This window comes from Scophthalmus maximus, chromosome 1 (assembly GCF_022379125.1).
Source record: "Scophthalmus maximus strain ysfricsl-2021 chromosome 1, ASM2237912v1, whole genome shotgun sequence".
Lineage (NCBI taxonomy): Eukaryota > Metazoa > Chordata > Actinopteri > Pleuronectiformes > Scophthalmidae > Scophthalmus > Scophthalmus maximus.
The window spans coordinates 3,532,437-3,548,112 of NC_061515.1; the positions used below are offsets into that span (position 1 = coordinate 3,532,437).

Genomic DNA, 15,676 nt, shown 5'->3' on the forward strand with positions numbered 1-15,676 from the left:
ATTTCATTGGCTGTGAGCTGGCAGCCTGAACACTGGAAACAGACATTGACAGACCTCTGTGACCTGCAAGGCGAGGGTCACGTAACCAATGGAAACAGCTGAAGATGGTCAACAGTGACAGCGCATCCATTCTTCAATGTGCTTCGTCTGTCACTCGTCGGGTTTATGCAACGTTGTTTAAAAGCACAGCTGATGACCCCAATTAAAGATCTTTTAACTTGAGTGACAGCGGGTCGGTTGACGAAGCCTGGACCTGAAGGCAAACAGTGTTCACCGACCCCGACTGGATCTCGTCCAAAAGCGAGTAACAGCCAAGCGTGTCTGAGGTGAGGGGCGAGATAGAGATGGATTGCCAGGCAGGCTTTTAGGCCGACAGCCTTAAGCCCAAACCAAAACCATAAATAAATATGTTTGTAATAATTTTATGGCTGTTTCTTAGAGACACAATGGAACAAAAGTGGATTTTTCTCCCAAAGAGCCAAGATCCAACCACCTCGCTCTCTGGGCACGCTGCTCCGCTCCACTCTCGGTCATGGAAAGTTACGGCTATTCGAATGAGCAAACTGGTCTCTGGTACTGCAGGTCACAGACGATTCATCCAGGTCGCCTTTAGTGGAGTAGACAGCTATGGAAAACATATTTAGTTTGATTACTTCCCATGTTTACACAGCAAACCATAACACGGCGGCGGATTTTAGTTTAGCATTAGCAGATTCATTTATTATACTCGGGGACGCTGCAGGGAAATGGAGGTTCCAGTCCAACGTGCCCTCAGGTTTCTTTGTTTTCTCTGGCTCGAAAACTTCCACGGACACGAGCTACGCATTGTTTCACAAAGTCTTCAAAGTCCGGAGCGGAACTAATCCCAAATGTTCGCCACGTTCCTCATGAGGTCACCTCATTTCTCTCCTTCCCCCTTCTCCATTACTTCTCTCATTCAGCCATATTGTGAGGTTCTGCAGTAAAAAAAAACAAAAAAACATCAGAGAAACAGAGAAAGTCATAATCAGGTACAAATTCTCTCTGTCTGGAGTTATGTGGAATGAGCGGGTTATTTCTTATTCATGGTTTTAAGCGGGTCATCACGGTTCGATAATCGCGCGTTGATTAATGGTCCAGAAGGCGAGGCCCCGAGTGCACATCCATCTAAATGAGGGAGTTTCTATCACACAGATGCAGTGTAGCACCGTGTGTGGGCCTGAGGCAGTGTGAGATGACAGATAATCTGCAAGGTTGGAACGCTTCATCGTCGAGCACATGCCACCTCAGAGGTGGCTGACGCGGCTCCGGCCGATGCCTTTCATTGGGCATTTCAACCCCCTTGCAGCTCAACCTCTGGTTTATTCAGGCACCGGCGTCTCGAGATTCAAATCACTTCACTGAGTTGACATTGAGTCAAATAGCTCCTTACTTCTGTTGGGTGTCTGACCAATCAAACAAACACATATAGATATTTCCCTGCTGACTATTCCTTCAGTCACCTTCATCCCAGATTACTTCTTACTTATTACAATAAATAACCAGTTGAACTTTTACTCGGTCTGTGACTTTGTCTGCTCAAGTACAAAACAGTGCTCCTTTGCTCCCGTCATAATCACTACGGGCACTAGAATTTGTTGAACAATCAAAAAAAAAAAAAAAAACTATGGATCATCATGAGCTGCTTGCTACGTCCTAGGGAATATGAGAATTCAAGCTTTAGCAACAGTGAATAAGTAAGTGAAGTCACGAGATTTGTTGACAGTAAAAAGTGTGTTCACATGGTTTGAGGGCTGCTATAAAGCGGCACATCACTGTGATGTTGCTCAGTGTCATCCTCATCTAAACTGCTCCATAAACAGAGAGACAGTGAGTAGAATGAAGCTGTCTGACGGTTCTCAGGGAATCACATGCAATTTAATCGTAAACAGCTTGTGATATTTTTAATAGCGTGTCTAGGGATGAGTGGAAACCCCAGTAACAGCCCGTTTACTATATGAAATTAGAAGTTCATATCCGACACATTTATTTGATCTTTAGGGAGTAAGAGCTATACAGTACATGTATGCCTGTAGGAATGGTGGGAGGAAAAAACAAACATCTGGTCTTCACCCAAAGCCACCTCCGGGGAGTTGAAGAATGTCTTCACAGACAGATGTAGTAGAACAGAGTTACCAACCCTTGACCCCTTACCAGCCTTCCACTAATGGGCTGCCAATGATCATCCATCCCCGTCAGCGAGATGGATTGGTTCGTGTCATTTACCCTTAGAGCCCCTAGAACAGACAGTCTCTTACTTTGAAAGGGGCCCATTACAAGTTTGTTTAGTCACTCCTTAGCACTGGAAATGGTTGGACTACACCTAATACTTGGGATCACTTTTCCTTCGACAATACATTATCATTTATCACAACTGGGAACTTTCAGCTGTCAAACAAAGTTGACAGCACACAGTCACGTTGAAAACAGAATCAAACTGTGTGTGGCGGAGACAGACAAACCTTCTCTTCTGCTTTAAAACACTGCGTCCGCTCATGAGCTTACTTAAAACCATTAAAGCTTGAGCATGTCCACTAATCTTCTGATGGTGTGAATGTGCTCCTTTCTCCGGCTCGCCGTCCTGCGTCCGCCCCGTCTCAAGATCAGTGAATTAGCCGTGTTTTGACACTTAATGGCGCTTGACCTCCGGCCCCGCGGACAGATCCCGGTGTCGGAGTGTTTAGTCTCCGTCAGGCAAGACAAAGAGAGGCTGCTGCTTCCACACAGAACGTCTTTATACCTGAGCGCCGGTGATTAGAGACCTAATCTGCCGCTACGGTGGTCCCGTTGGAGGACACGGATGGACACACCTACACGCATGGCGGCAACAGCAAACCGCTACAGGAGGAGGATAATGAGTAAAATCCCCTTTGTATTAGACTTTGATGGAAAAAGAAACATATTTTACATTTCAGACACACTCAGCAAAGATTAGAGACGTGGGCTGATCCTTCAGAATTAAGAGTTTGCAACCAGGGACGTGGCTCTGTGAGGCTGCACCTATAGGCTTTGGACTGAATAACATGCTCACAGTGGCAATTCTAGCATGCAGATGTTCGGCAGATACAATATTTAGCACATATGATGTGAGATTAAGAAGGTTATGGGCTCTATTTTGCCCATCTGCACAAGAGCATTTAGGGTTTGTCCAAATCCATTTTATCTAGTTTCATGGCAGAACAGGGGCGGTTCAAAAGACTTTTCACAAAATGCATTACATTTGAACCCAATTGTGTGGCAATCCATTTGACATTTGGCAAGATTATCTTTGTTGAAACCTCATATCAATGCATCTGGGAACCATGAATATCTGAACACAATTTTGTGCCAATACAAATGAGCTGAGATATCACACAGGACGAATAAAAACTTAAACCTGCTCATGGTGCTAGAGGAAAAATCAAGGGGAATTAGATTTCATCCTCTGCACAGTTGTTGAGATATCTCACTAAAAAACAATAATGTCAACCCTGCAAATCACAAATCCTGTAAATTCAATGGCAATCCTTCCAATATTTGTCGAGGTATTTCAGTGTGACGGACGTTGCCATCGCTACAGCCACACCCCCTGGCACGGCTAAAACCAGACAAATCCAGTGACTCAAGGCTCATATCTGTAATAATCTATCTTCCTTTTTCTTTTTTTCTACTCAGACATGGCTCGGCAGAGAGAAACAGCCTGGCTGGAAACCTCAAATCTGTCAGGGACAGTCTGCTTCGTCCCCCAGTGTATTCTGCTAACTGACCCCTGATGCACATTTCACAGAGGCCCGACTCCCAAGCCCGGGGAATCTGGCAGCAGGTCCTGGCCCACTGCGCTGCAGGGAGACGGCGGGAGTGTATAAAGTGGCTCCTCCAGCCAGCTCAGTTTGAGGGGAATGGAGGCATGCTAGGAATATTTTCCACAGAGTTGTGTGCTGGGAAGTGGGAAACGGGGATCTTTTGGGTAACAGAGCAATGTGCGTGGGAGAACTTGGTTTTCCAAGTATTTTTAAAAGTGCCCAAGGTAATAATTCATGATAAAACTGCTTGGACATTATTAGGGAAACAGGGCTTTCACAGTTAATCAAACGCGTCCACGGTGGTAAAAGATACATGCGACCAACACTGAATAAAGTGTTTGGCAAATGCTGGCACTGTTAGAGGTGTGATGCACAATAGGGGGGAAATACTCTATGGTTGCTAACTGCATCATTAAAACAATACAACTAACACATCTTACTGATATCACAGATGAAATTGCCAGAGACGTGTGCTTTGGATTTCTTTTACCACAGTACTGTATATCCGATTACATATCCAACCGGCTGCGACAGTAGCTCAACAATGTATGTTGGCTTCTACTTCCTTAAAAAAATGAGTCACTGATTAAAGTTACCAGCAGGAAGTGAACTTAAGAGTCCCTGAAGAACTGTTGACCAGGGTGGTCCGTCTCTCCAAGCAGTCCCCTTAGAGTAAAAATAAACCCACCTGAGAGGCTGCAAATGCAGGGAGGCAGGACCAAGTAAAACAGAACGTGGCCCTTGAATGCAGCGATATCATCTCAATATCTATTAGGCAACTGCTTAGGGAGTGTCTGTGTCAGATAGAGCGAGGCTTGGACCTGGTGAACCTTATTTGAGGGAAAACAGACACTAGTAGAGAGGTGTGCATGTGTGTGTGTGTGTGTGTGTGTGTGTGTGCATGGGTGTGTGCGTGAGAGTGAAAGTGTGTTTATAGTAGAAGAGGGGAGGAAACCAATGAACGTCTGTCTCTGCTGTATGCAGAGCCGGAGCCACTCCAGGTGAACACAGCTGATTTTCAGCAGCGTGCAGCGGTTCGCCTCGAGCCGAGCTCTCTAACCAAACTCCAGCTGGGCGAGCGACCGCAACCTTCAGATTTGGTGCAGCTCTTATAGCATCAAAGAACAGGCGCCAACATAACATTCACATTCTTCAAGAGTGCTTGGGCTTTTTGGTTTTTAGCCTGAACAAATCGGATCAGTTGACCATTTCTGCTTGGAGACCTACAAAGGTTTAAGTGGAATGAAACAATGCCGCCCACAAAATATAAAGAATGTTTCTGTCTGTGAAATATGCATGTCATCCTGTACATTCTGTAGATGAACCCACTTGCATGACATATATGCCGTGTTCTTTAGCTACACTCATTTCATTGTCTGACCCTCGCAGTCTGCATGTGAAAGCACTGGCAAGTAATTTTAAACCCAACCGGCATCACAAACTGCCATGATTTTTCTTTGAGTCATAATTGGAAAGAATAAAACGTTGATTTAAAAATCTAAAACACATGAAAGACGAGAATTTCAGCCAGGAAACATTATGCAGAGTGTGTACCCAGCCAGGCTAGCAAAAAAGAATCAGCCGGCCTGACACAGGTCCATAGCAGTTTGGTAACACTGTTGGTATGTCACTCGATGAAAACGCTTATTTAATGGAGACAATTCAGATGATTTTCATGTGACAAGATGTTTTGATTTTAAGTGTTCTAGATCCTAACCTGTAGATTATTGCTTTTATTTTTTATGTCTGTTACAGGTTAAACAAGATCCTATATGTCTTTGCAAAAATAGGCTACTGAATATCAGAATAGCCAGGTTTTCACCCTAAAGTAGAACACATTTTAAACCCAATTTCTTTAGAAAACTGGCAAAAGAAAATATGAATGATTGTGTTTCAAACTGCTACTGATATGCCTCAATTCTCCTGTCGGCTGCCATTAAACCATCGAAGACGAAGAGGGCGTGACAGGATTATGGAATTGAAAGGTCGCCAGTAAAAATCCCCAAAAAATGTTGTTATTGTTTCACGAGATTTCATGAGACAATTTGAGGAAGGTTCATCTGCACACAAGTTTGATGTTTCCATCTGCAACTTGTTATATTATCATACATCACGGTTTATTCACTGTTTCTGTTGCACATTTTTGCTGTTTTTTGTAGTTGTTGTTGTTCTTTTAATTTTCAGCCTCCACTCCAGTAGTTTTGTGTGCATATTAGACAGGTTCATGGAAACACACTTGGTGTTATTGCGTGGGTTTAAAAGTGAGACGCCACCGCAGTAATAGCAGTTAACAGTGAGGGTGCTTAATGGCGATGCCTTCATCTAGGAGTAGTCTGTACTTCTTGGGCTGAAAAATACTTAAACGTGAACTGACCATGAGGTCCAATGTCACTGTCATATACCTGCGACCAGGAAGTTCCCACCGGTGTGAGAAGCAGCAGCAGCAGCAGCAGCCTGAGACAGTGGAATATTGGAACAAAAACAACAAAACAGCCAATACCTTAAAAAAAAAAAAACACTTTATAACCGAGCGGTGGAAGATTGGCTGGGTGGGAACAGAGTGAGAAAACAGCAACGCCCCCACTTCCTGTTCACAGCAGTGAGAAATGAGGTGAATAAAATCTCAAAGCATTTACTTGGGAATGTTCTGTTTCACGTCTCAAGAGGGAGAAAAGTGTTGTGTGAGTGTGTGTGACTCACCTCGGTCTCCTGAAGATCAGGCCGTACTGCTGGCAGGCCAGGCCAACGGTGGGGGTGTAAATGACGGGCATGAACCTCTCAATGTCTGACGTGAGCACCCGGTAGAAGAGCTTCTCGCTGCGGTCTTGGAGCCCCATCAGGAACACATATCTGGGAACGACAGCGAGGAGCGGGGAGGAAAAAACCCACCCGGCATGTTAATCTTCACCATCTTGAAGCCTCGTATACCTGCTGAACTGAGGAGGGGATTTATCAAAGTCAGATGTTGAATCCCGTGTGTTGTGTGAGATTGGAGGAACTGGAAGTTCAAGAGCAAACGTGAGGAATAAAAGGAAGTAAGAAAAGAATTCTCCTCTGTTGCGCGGTAATTATTTGTAAAAGGTAGGTATGCTTATGATACACAGAATAAAGATCAGCCCCTACACAAGCTCTCTGTTCCGATCGCAGATTGACGGAGAAGCGAGGGTTTGCATATGACCCAAATTAGGCAGAGCACGCCAGAAAGGGCTCTGTTCCCTAATCAGAGAAGTTTCCATGAAGCCAGGAGCACAAGGTGCCTCTTGTTGCGGAGCTAAGACGCATGCACGCCCTCCCTGCCATAGGTTAGGCCACGGCAGCTGCACAATGCGAGGCGCTGACAGCTCCTCCGGGGGAAAACTGCTTTCATATTGGTAAACCAAATTCAATTCTGCCTCATGCAATTTGTCAAATGAAAGGTTTCTATTTTGAAAATGACTTTTTTTTCCCACAAAGTCATTATTTGTAATGTAGATTTAAGTATAATATTTTGTGAGGGAGGTGATTTTGACTAATCGACTTATGCCTGCATTTTCCCGAACTTTCATCTGCATTTCAAAGTTCTTTGTCAGAGTTTGCCGAGCTGCCGTGGAGATAGCACAGACACCACACATCTCCGTGACAACTAAGCAAACTGCTTCAGCCGAGGAAATCCATGAGTTGTGGTTGAAAGCTAGGGGGGGCAAGAAAAAAAAAACAACAACCCCTGCAATTTGACCACTTGCACTGTCGGGGTGGACGGCAGGCCAACAAACTGCAGCCCTGTCACATCAGAGACCAGGATTCACGTCCACAGTCGCATCTGTGGGTCGTGGTTTTTTTTTGGCAACAGAAGAACTTTGGTTAAGGTTCAGAGGAGATAGTGGCTTTGGTTGGATGTAAATAGACATGTTTGTAGCTGTGAACACTTTCTACAGTACAAACCCAACCGCGATCCTTTCCCTAACCTTCGACAAATGACTGGACAAAACCATGAGAAAGGGTCACGCCACATATTGGTAAAAAACAAGAATGATGTCTTGTCATTTCGGTGATATGTTCAGTATCAACATATTTAAATTAATGAATTATTCATTTGCAAATTATCAATATCCTAATATTAAAATAAATCATTATCCAGTGACATTTCCTCTAAAACATATTTGGTGTTGGGTAAATTATAACTGTTTTAGAACATAATTTCCGCCAGGGAATGTGTTTCATTGTTATTCTAATAAAGTCTGAAAGAAACATCTCTATATTTTTCCAGCCTCCAGTCAATCAAACCCACGGTCTCATGAACATTTGTTGAGCAAAGTTGCGATGATTGATGAATTGTTCCAGCAAAAATGCCAGAACTTTCTCTTCCTCTCACATTTAAAGCTGCATCGACACATTTTTAATAATGGTAAACTTGATATTTTAGGGTTTTCCATACGTCACCTTGGCCTTAGGAAATGGTGAGGGCCAATTGTTTGTATTATTATTATTTTCTGACAGTTTATGGCCCAAGTACTATAGTATAAAAATGTGATTTGAGAAAATCATTGCCAAGTTAGTGGATAATTTAAAAAATATTCATTAGGATGGAAGCAGTTTGACAAGTAAACTGAGCTTCATTTGGAAAATAGGTGAAAAGGTCCTTTAAGAAAAGTACATTTAGTTTGTATTCTGTCAGCAACTGGTTTGAATTCAGCATTAGAACAAAATATCTTTTTCCTCTCACCTCAAACAGTCGGAAACATTGTGATCACGTCACCTGTCGTTCTGACTCGTCAAACAAAACTGCAGTTAAATCCCTGCGTCCCTACAAGCATACGGTGAAACTCCTGGGTGCCATTGTTTGACTTGACGCTGGCACACGTTGAGGATTTCTCTATTCTCGGCCTTAAAAGGCGTGAACACCACCCTCACCCAGGAAACTGGAATATTTATAGTGCTCACTGCTTTATGGAGCCAGGGCCACGCTGACTTGACGTGAGTGCAGTGTTCCCTTTAAAGTCAACCTACGGAGGCGGCCAGGACATAGTCCGTGTTGAATGTTAATCTATTGTAGCGCGAGTGGTCAACTGGCGCTGCTCCGTCAGGCTCATTTCAGGCTTGTTACTGCCTTCGAAACATCCTCCCTGACTCTTTAGCTGTAGCTTTATTTGATACACTGCCACTGTTTTCATTGGCAATGCTTTTGAACATCCATTTCCTCCTGTTGACACTTGTTGACACAGTCACAGTGGGTACTTAACCCACTCCATCACATCAAATCATAAACACAGTGCTGTTCCCCCGATTTGTCAGAATAATTCAAAACACGCCACAAATTGGGGAAAAACACGACCCCCAAAATAAACCCGGGAGTCGAGATAAGCGATTAAAATAGAGATGGGGAAGTAGTGAAAGTTTCCAGTTAAGGTCGTAAAAAAATAAGTGACATCGTCTTAGCGGTGAATACCAACGGAGGGTTGAGAGTCTGGGAGCCGACTGCATGCAAACACAGCAGGTTATAGAAACGACAGCCCTTTAATCCGCTGGACCGAAGCCCAAAGCGGACCGATTGTCAGTGACACTGACGGGGCCATGGGAATGGGAATGACTGGCTCATCATGACGTGTTCGTAGATGCCGATGCCGTCGCGTTGCTATGGCGGAAAACGAGGCAGACTTGTTTAGTAGAAGTCTACTTCCTGTTGACCCTGAATCCTGTCTCACAGGCAGCTCACGGTTTCACAGACAGGTAATGTTAAGGCCCCGCGGCATATAATTCAAAACAGTAAACCCCAACTATGACTATGAGTTTAAGGGCCGGATGTTGTTGATGAAAGAGCCCTGGGCTCAAATCCGTTACATAATGGTAACAGCTCCAGCTCCAACTCAGCATCTAATGAAGCGTGCATAACTGTTGTGAAGTTTTCATTTGGTCGCTGTGGAGTTTATAAAAACACTCAGATGAAGGTGCACAGGGAGTAGACGGAGCAATTGGGGGGGAGGAGGAGGAGGAGGGGGAGAGAACTGTGCAGAGATTTGTTCGGCGGTGCTCTTGCGGATGGACGTAGATCTTCGAGGGGTTGATCGCTGATCTGCCTCTCGTGTTTTGACGGCTTCCAGAAGTTAAGATGCCTCCGCGTGCGCACGCAGGCAGAGGGAACTCGCTGAGGGGATCAGCTGAAAATAAACTCACAGAAGATAAGGTACTGAGTCACAGTAGCGAGAGCGCTAGAAGGAGACGTGGTCTCACCTGTCCAAGTCGTCTCTCTTCATCTCGTAGTTCTTGAGCACTCGCAGCAGCTGGACGTCCTGGCTGATGAAGCAGGGGGGCAGCAGGCCGTGGATCCCCAGCTGGAGACGCTCCTCCAGGGAGAAAGCCATGCCCTACGGAGACACACACACACAAACCAACTGTCATCCTCCACCATCGTAACACACAGCGATATCCAAGGGCTCAAGGGCACGTCACCCATAGAGGATATCAGCAGTTTTGCGAGACTTCCTGGGGTGAATCGTGCTTGTCGGTCCGGTGTGGTTTTTTCAGTTGATTTTGGTGTCGAAGTTATGCTACTTTATAATATTCTTTATTTTGTTAATAAAAGAAACATATGATGAGCTGATTTTGGTGTTAAATTGAGTTTGAACTTTCCAAACTAACAATTTGTCATCATCTGTGACCTTTTACCACAGCTTACCTTAAATGTTCTTGCTGTACTGCAGAAATAGTTTGACAAAGATTGTTAAGTTTCGCCGGTTAAACTGTGCATCACTGAATGAAGTAGTTAAAATCCCTTCCATCTTGACCCACAGTACCACAACAGTATGCGGCTCACGTCAGCAGTATTAAAACTTTGGCTTACATAAACTGGCACCATGAAAAGGAACGTTTAGCATCGTGAATTCTTCCATTTTTTGCTATTCTAAATAGATTTTGCTTATTATACTTGTAAGTCCTTTCTGGACAGTCTAAGAAAATGAGGAATGAAATGCTAACCTTAGCTGTTTATCGTGTGAATTATTCTAATGGTAATAAGATTAATTTATTTCCTGCATGTGAAGCAATCCTCATCGTGGATTTTGCTGTTGTCTTGGCATTTTTTCCGTACTTCCCCCAGCTCAGCTACGCTCTGAAAAACCCTGTTTGAACTTTGAACAAATGAATATTTAGGGAAAATATTCAACAAATCCTCGCTGTTCAAACATTCCTCACCGACGAGCGAGGTGGTCAAACGTGTCTGATCCGTCAGGGTGTTTGCTCTCAGAGGGGCTCACTCGCCCGCCAGCGCGCGCGCACGCGCACGCGCACACACACACACACACACACACACACACACACACACACACACACACACACACACACACACACACACACACACACACACACACACACACACACACACACACACACACACACACACACACACACACACACACACACACACACACACACACACACACACACACACACACACACACACACACACACACACACACATGAATAACTTGCTTCACTTTGACCTTTACTTTGGCTTTTATCTTGCTCACCCTTGACCTCTGAAGGGTCATATTGAAAAACAAACAGGGTTTAGCGTCAAGGCCTTGACCCCGAGGAGTCTGACCCCTGACCTGTGAGGTTATTCCCCAGAGTAGACAGTGATGTCACTGAGGAACGTTGTGTTGTGAGCTAATGGGACATTTTAAAAATGCAGAGGAAATGTGTCCCCAAAGCACCCTGCACTGGCGCAGAGTCCGCATTTAAAAAATGGGAACAGCGCTCTCCACTATTCTCTGCAAGTCAGGCATGATCTGGTGGGCATCCTTAATCCTTTCTCCGTCTACAAAAGACCAGCGACCCGGCGGAAAAGCCTCAGCCTCAACACACACCAGCTACTGTCACTGACTGCTGAGACAGAAGGAGAGCTTTGGATCACGTCCACGGATGCTCGGCCACTGTCGCCGCCCCACAACCTACTGCCTCTCCAAGCCACCGGTGTTAAAACAGTCCTGAGGTCGAAAAAAAAAAAAAAAAAAAAGAGCTTGATCACACGAGGCGCTCTGTTAGAAGGAAGCAGAAAAGGCATACGATACAGAATGAGGAATCGGGAACGAACCACAGACAAACATTTTTTATATGACTTAAATTATACTGAATAAAAAAGCAGGAGGCGAAAAAAAGACTGATTTAATCACAATGACTCTTGAGGGTGGAGGAAAAGCAAAAAAATGTCCTTTTTGGCAGATCATTTGACAGAAATGGGATTTGTGTTTGCTATCTGTCAGGACTCGTAATGAATGTTATTACATGGGGTAACACAGAAAAAAACACGCAAAAGATAAATCCTCGCAAACAATGTTTAGCTCGCAGCACTAAATTATCTGCGCACGGCCGCAGAAAAGGTCATCGGTTATTTCAGACAGCGGGGCGCGAGTCCCGATTCGTCCCCGTCGTTCGCCGAGGCTCCCGACGCAGTCTGTACTTAACGGACCTCAAATAGGCAGAAGCAGCTCGGAATTACAACCTTCCCCAATTATCAAAAAAGATTTTTCTATTTTGCAGAGGGCCAGCTGTTCACTTGCCGGCCTCCGTGTGTGCCACCGGGACGCACCGCCGCTGCTCCGCTGTCTGCCACGGCTGGGTGCGTGGAGGAAAAGTCTTAAAATACACGGAGGCAAACTGAGCTTAATATGAGGCTCTAAAATGAGATCCATTCCTCGCACAGTCGGACTCACGCTGCTCTCTCATTAGCTGAGATACACTCAGATCGGCACTTTGCAGCACCCTCACATTCTCTCGTGCCCGCTCTGCGAGAGGAAGGGGCCGCTCCCGACACAACTCGCACTATCCTGAAAAATGTTGTCGACAAAAACTAGGAGAAAATACTTTGTCAACAACTTAACACTACCTTTTTTTCTATGTGTTGCCACTGTGAAAGGGTGACAGCAAAGTGTTCTTCAGTGCTATGGCTGTAGGACGTCATCGGACAACACACAGTAATGAAACGTATACATGACGGCAACAAGTTGACAATTTGGAATCACTTCAAATGTAAAGGGGCCGAGAGATAAAGCCAGTGTGTAGTACTGTACGTAAGTAAGTAAACTAAATTTTTTAGTGAAACATCCAACAGTCACACAAGGTAAGAGATACCAAAATAAAACATGAAATTACAAGATTACGAAAATGTACAAAAGACCAAAGATTAAGTTTGGGGATCGGCAGCCACTGGACAGTACTTGCTGCACATCACACTGTATCCATATCCCAACGCATGCCGTGATTTATCGTCTAATCTAAAAGAGACCATAATTTACTTAATGAACATCATGTTGTATTGAAAAAGACTTGAAACTAGAGATTGAAACGAAAATACTCCTCAAAAAAATGTTTAGATTAGAGCTGTTTCTCATAGACTTCAACAGAAACAGACCACTTCTTGGGAGCGCCTTGAATGCCGGTTCAAGGCGCTTCCACATGAAAATGTAACTCATCAATCACTCAATCGATCAATCGGTGAATTCGCTTCAGGTTGAATGGATGGTCTGAAGAAAGAAACACGTACGAATGAGATAAAAAATATATTATTACTGCATATCACAGCCAGTTAAATTTGAATGAAAGGAACCTATGAAAGTGTCCACAAGAACAATTAGCCACACGGCTCTATGGGCCCTCGAAGGTCACCAGTGACAACGCTGACGCCAGTTTTAACATTTCTCTGACTCTTGACTCGAGTGTTGGCCTTTCAACGCACCCCCTTGTCCTCGGCACATAAATAGAGCTGCCAATCTCTTCCAATCCAAGGTCGACTGCTGGACCGAATCAACACGCGCGTCGGTCAACCGTCTTAGACGTCCAGGAAAGACGTCGTCTCAACATGGGCCAGGGTAAATATACTGCCAGATCCAAGATGGTGGTGAGTGGGGGGGGGGGGGGGGATTTTCATCCTACCCAAACCTGCCATACTTCTTCTGCCTTGTTGAACATGTTAACATTACCTAGTTGGCTTCTAATTGAGAACTTAATGATCCAAATATGGGAACAGATGTTTTTAATATTCATCAAATGTTGATAAAACAGATGGCAACATTTCCCCTGATCATAATTGTTGGTTTATGTTCTTCGAAACCAAAGAACAGTGTGAAACATACAGTACACACTTGCACACAGACTCCTGTATACACACAAAACATCCCTGTGTTTGTTTGCCTGAATACAGGTTTTCCAATGTTTGATTGCTCTGATGCGGCCCCTCTCTCTCTCCAAACCAAACTGGGCAGGGCAGGATAAAAAAACCCTAGAAAGCTTCCACATGTCCCCGACCACATCTGAAGTGCCCGCACCCTGTGCCAACACATGTGACGCCCGCAAGCGGCGTGTTCCAGAAGCCGTGGTAACAGACCAAACCTGTAATCTTGCCCACTGGGCAGTGCCACCCCCTTAACCTCGGACCGCTGCCATGCCCACCCCTGGGCAGTCGGCGGAGAGGAAACAGCTAATTAGTTCACTGGAGGGCCAAACACGAGCGATGAACGGGGCCCTTGTGAAAACCGATAAAAATGCCCTTCCTGTGCTTCACGGGGAGTTCAAAGGGTTCGTTGCAACTTTTTGCCGTTACAGTTGAGAAAGTTAAACATTCTGCGAGCTCAACCTTTTAATTTTTTCCCCTGCCACAACCACACAGGGCTGTGTCTGACAGCAGAGCCACTCCCGGCATCACAGTCACAGCTTCACCTGATGTGGAAAGAGTTCAAATTCTTTCATGATGAAGTGGCATTTTTATCACAATGTTAGCACGGGTCAGAAACGTTTCTCACACGCTGCCCTTCCTCAACATGTTGGATGACCGCGTGTGTGTGTGTGTGTGTGTGACTATCATTGTTAATGATGGAATAAATAATTGAGATTATGAATCATACATTTTTCTGCTTCTTTGTTCATTGTTATTTTTTTTTACTTTAAGGTTTGTTTCATCAGTTTCCCTTGTGTTGTTTAGCTTCAGGGCTGCAACTGATCATTATTTTCATAGTTGATTAATCTTGTTGATTATTTTCTCAATTAATCGATTAGTTGTTGATCCATAAAAAGTCATAAAATTGTGAAAAATGGCAAATTGTGTTTTCCAAACCGTCAAGATGATGTTTTGTTTTTTTCCACACGCCAAATATATTCCGTTTTCTGTCATAGACGAGCATCGAAAACAGAAAATATTCATATTTGAGAAGCTGAAATCAGAGATTTTTCTCCATAAAAACTACTTGAACCGATTTATTGATTATTAAAATAGTTGGCGATTAATTTAGTTACAATTTTGCAAGTGTCCTAAGGAATACAAAAGGTCATATCATATGCCGTGTGGCATTAAAAGCACGGAAACTTCTCAGAGTGGAAGTAAAATGAAATCATCTCTTCTTTCAGCAGTTGCTTTCTCTCTCCTCTTCTGAAACAAGAATACGGGTTTGTGACTCACTATTTGACCGAAAATAACTGGTTCAGATTGACATTTTTTGCGCTGACTCAGAAAACCTTGACCCAAAAACCCCCCCCACCCCTCAAAAGCCTTTTCCACTCTCTCTGGGAAAAGTTTACGTTGATGCAATTCCCACAGAAAAAGCCACGACTGATGCAGCTCGTGAGATTCGGTGGGGGGGGGGGGGCTTCCCGCTCACAACACAAAAATCCCCACTTCAAAATAAAAAATCCGTCAAACAGTTGGATGTCAACCTCACGCCGCCCCCTTCTTCTCTTTCCCTGTGTGTGCGAGCTGCAGCCTCAATGGAAGTGGCCTCTGTATCTGGGAGAAACAACCCCTATTGAGCAGGACCGGAGCCGAACACGACAGGGGAGGCCTTTTCCCCCCCCTGAGCCACTCTCAAACCACAGTTGCAGATCGCGGACACGGACACAAAAGCCCGCGGGCC

The 15,676-nt window shown here is 44.6% G+C and overlaps 1 protein-coding gene across 1 annotated transcript in view; it reads right to left on the minus strand.

The window, feature by feature from the left end:
• The window catches only part of me1 (malic enzyme 1, NADP(+)-dependent, cytosolic), a 67,216-nt gene that overhangs the window by 30,910 nt on the left and 20,630 nt on the right, over positions 1–15,676 (minus strand). Inside the window, exons 2-3 of the mRNA XM_035637670.2 lie at positions 10,008–10,141; positions 6,501–6,650 (exon numbers count right to left, since the gene is read on the minus strand). Coding sequence (XP_035493563.2) covers positions 6,501–6,650; positions 10,008–10,141 — 284 coding nt within the window. The remainder of the gene's footprint in view (positions 1–6,500; positions 6,651–10,007; positions 10,142–15,676) is intronic.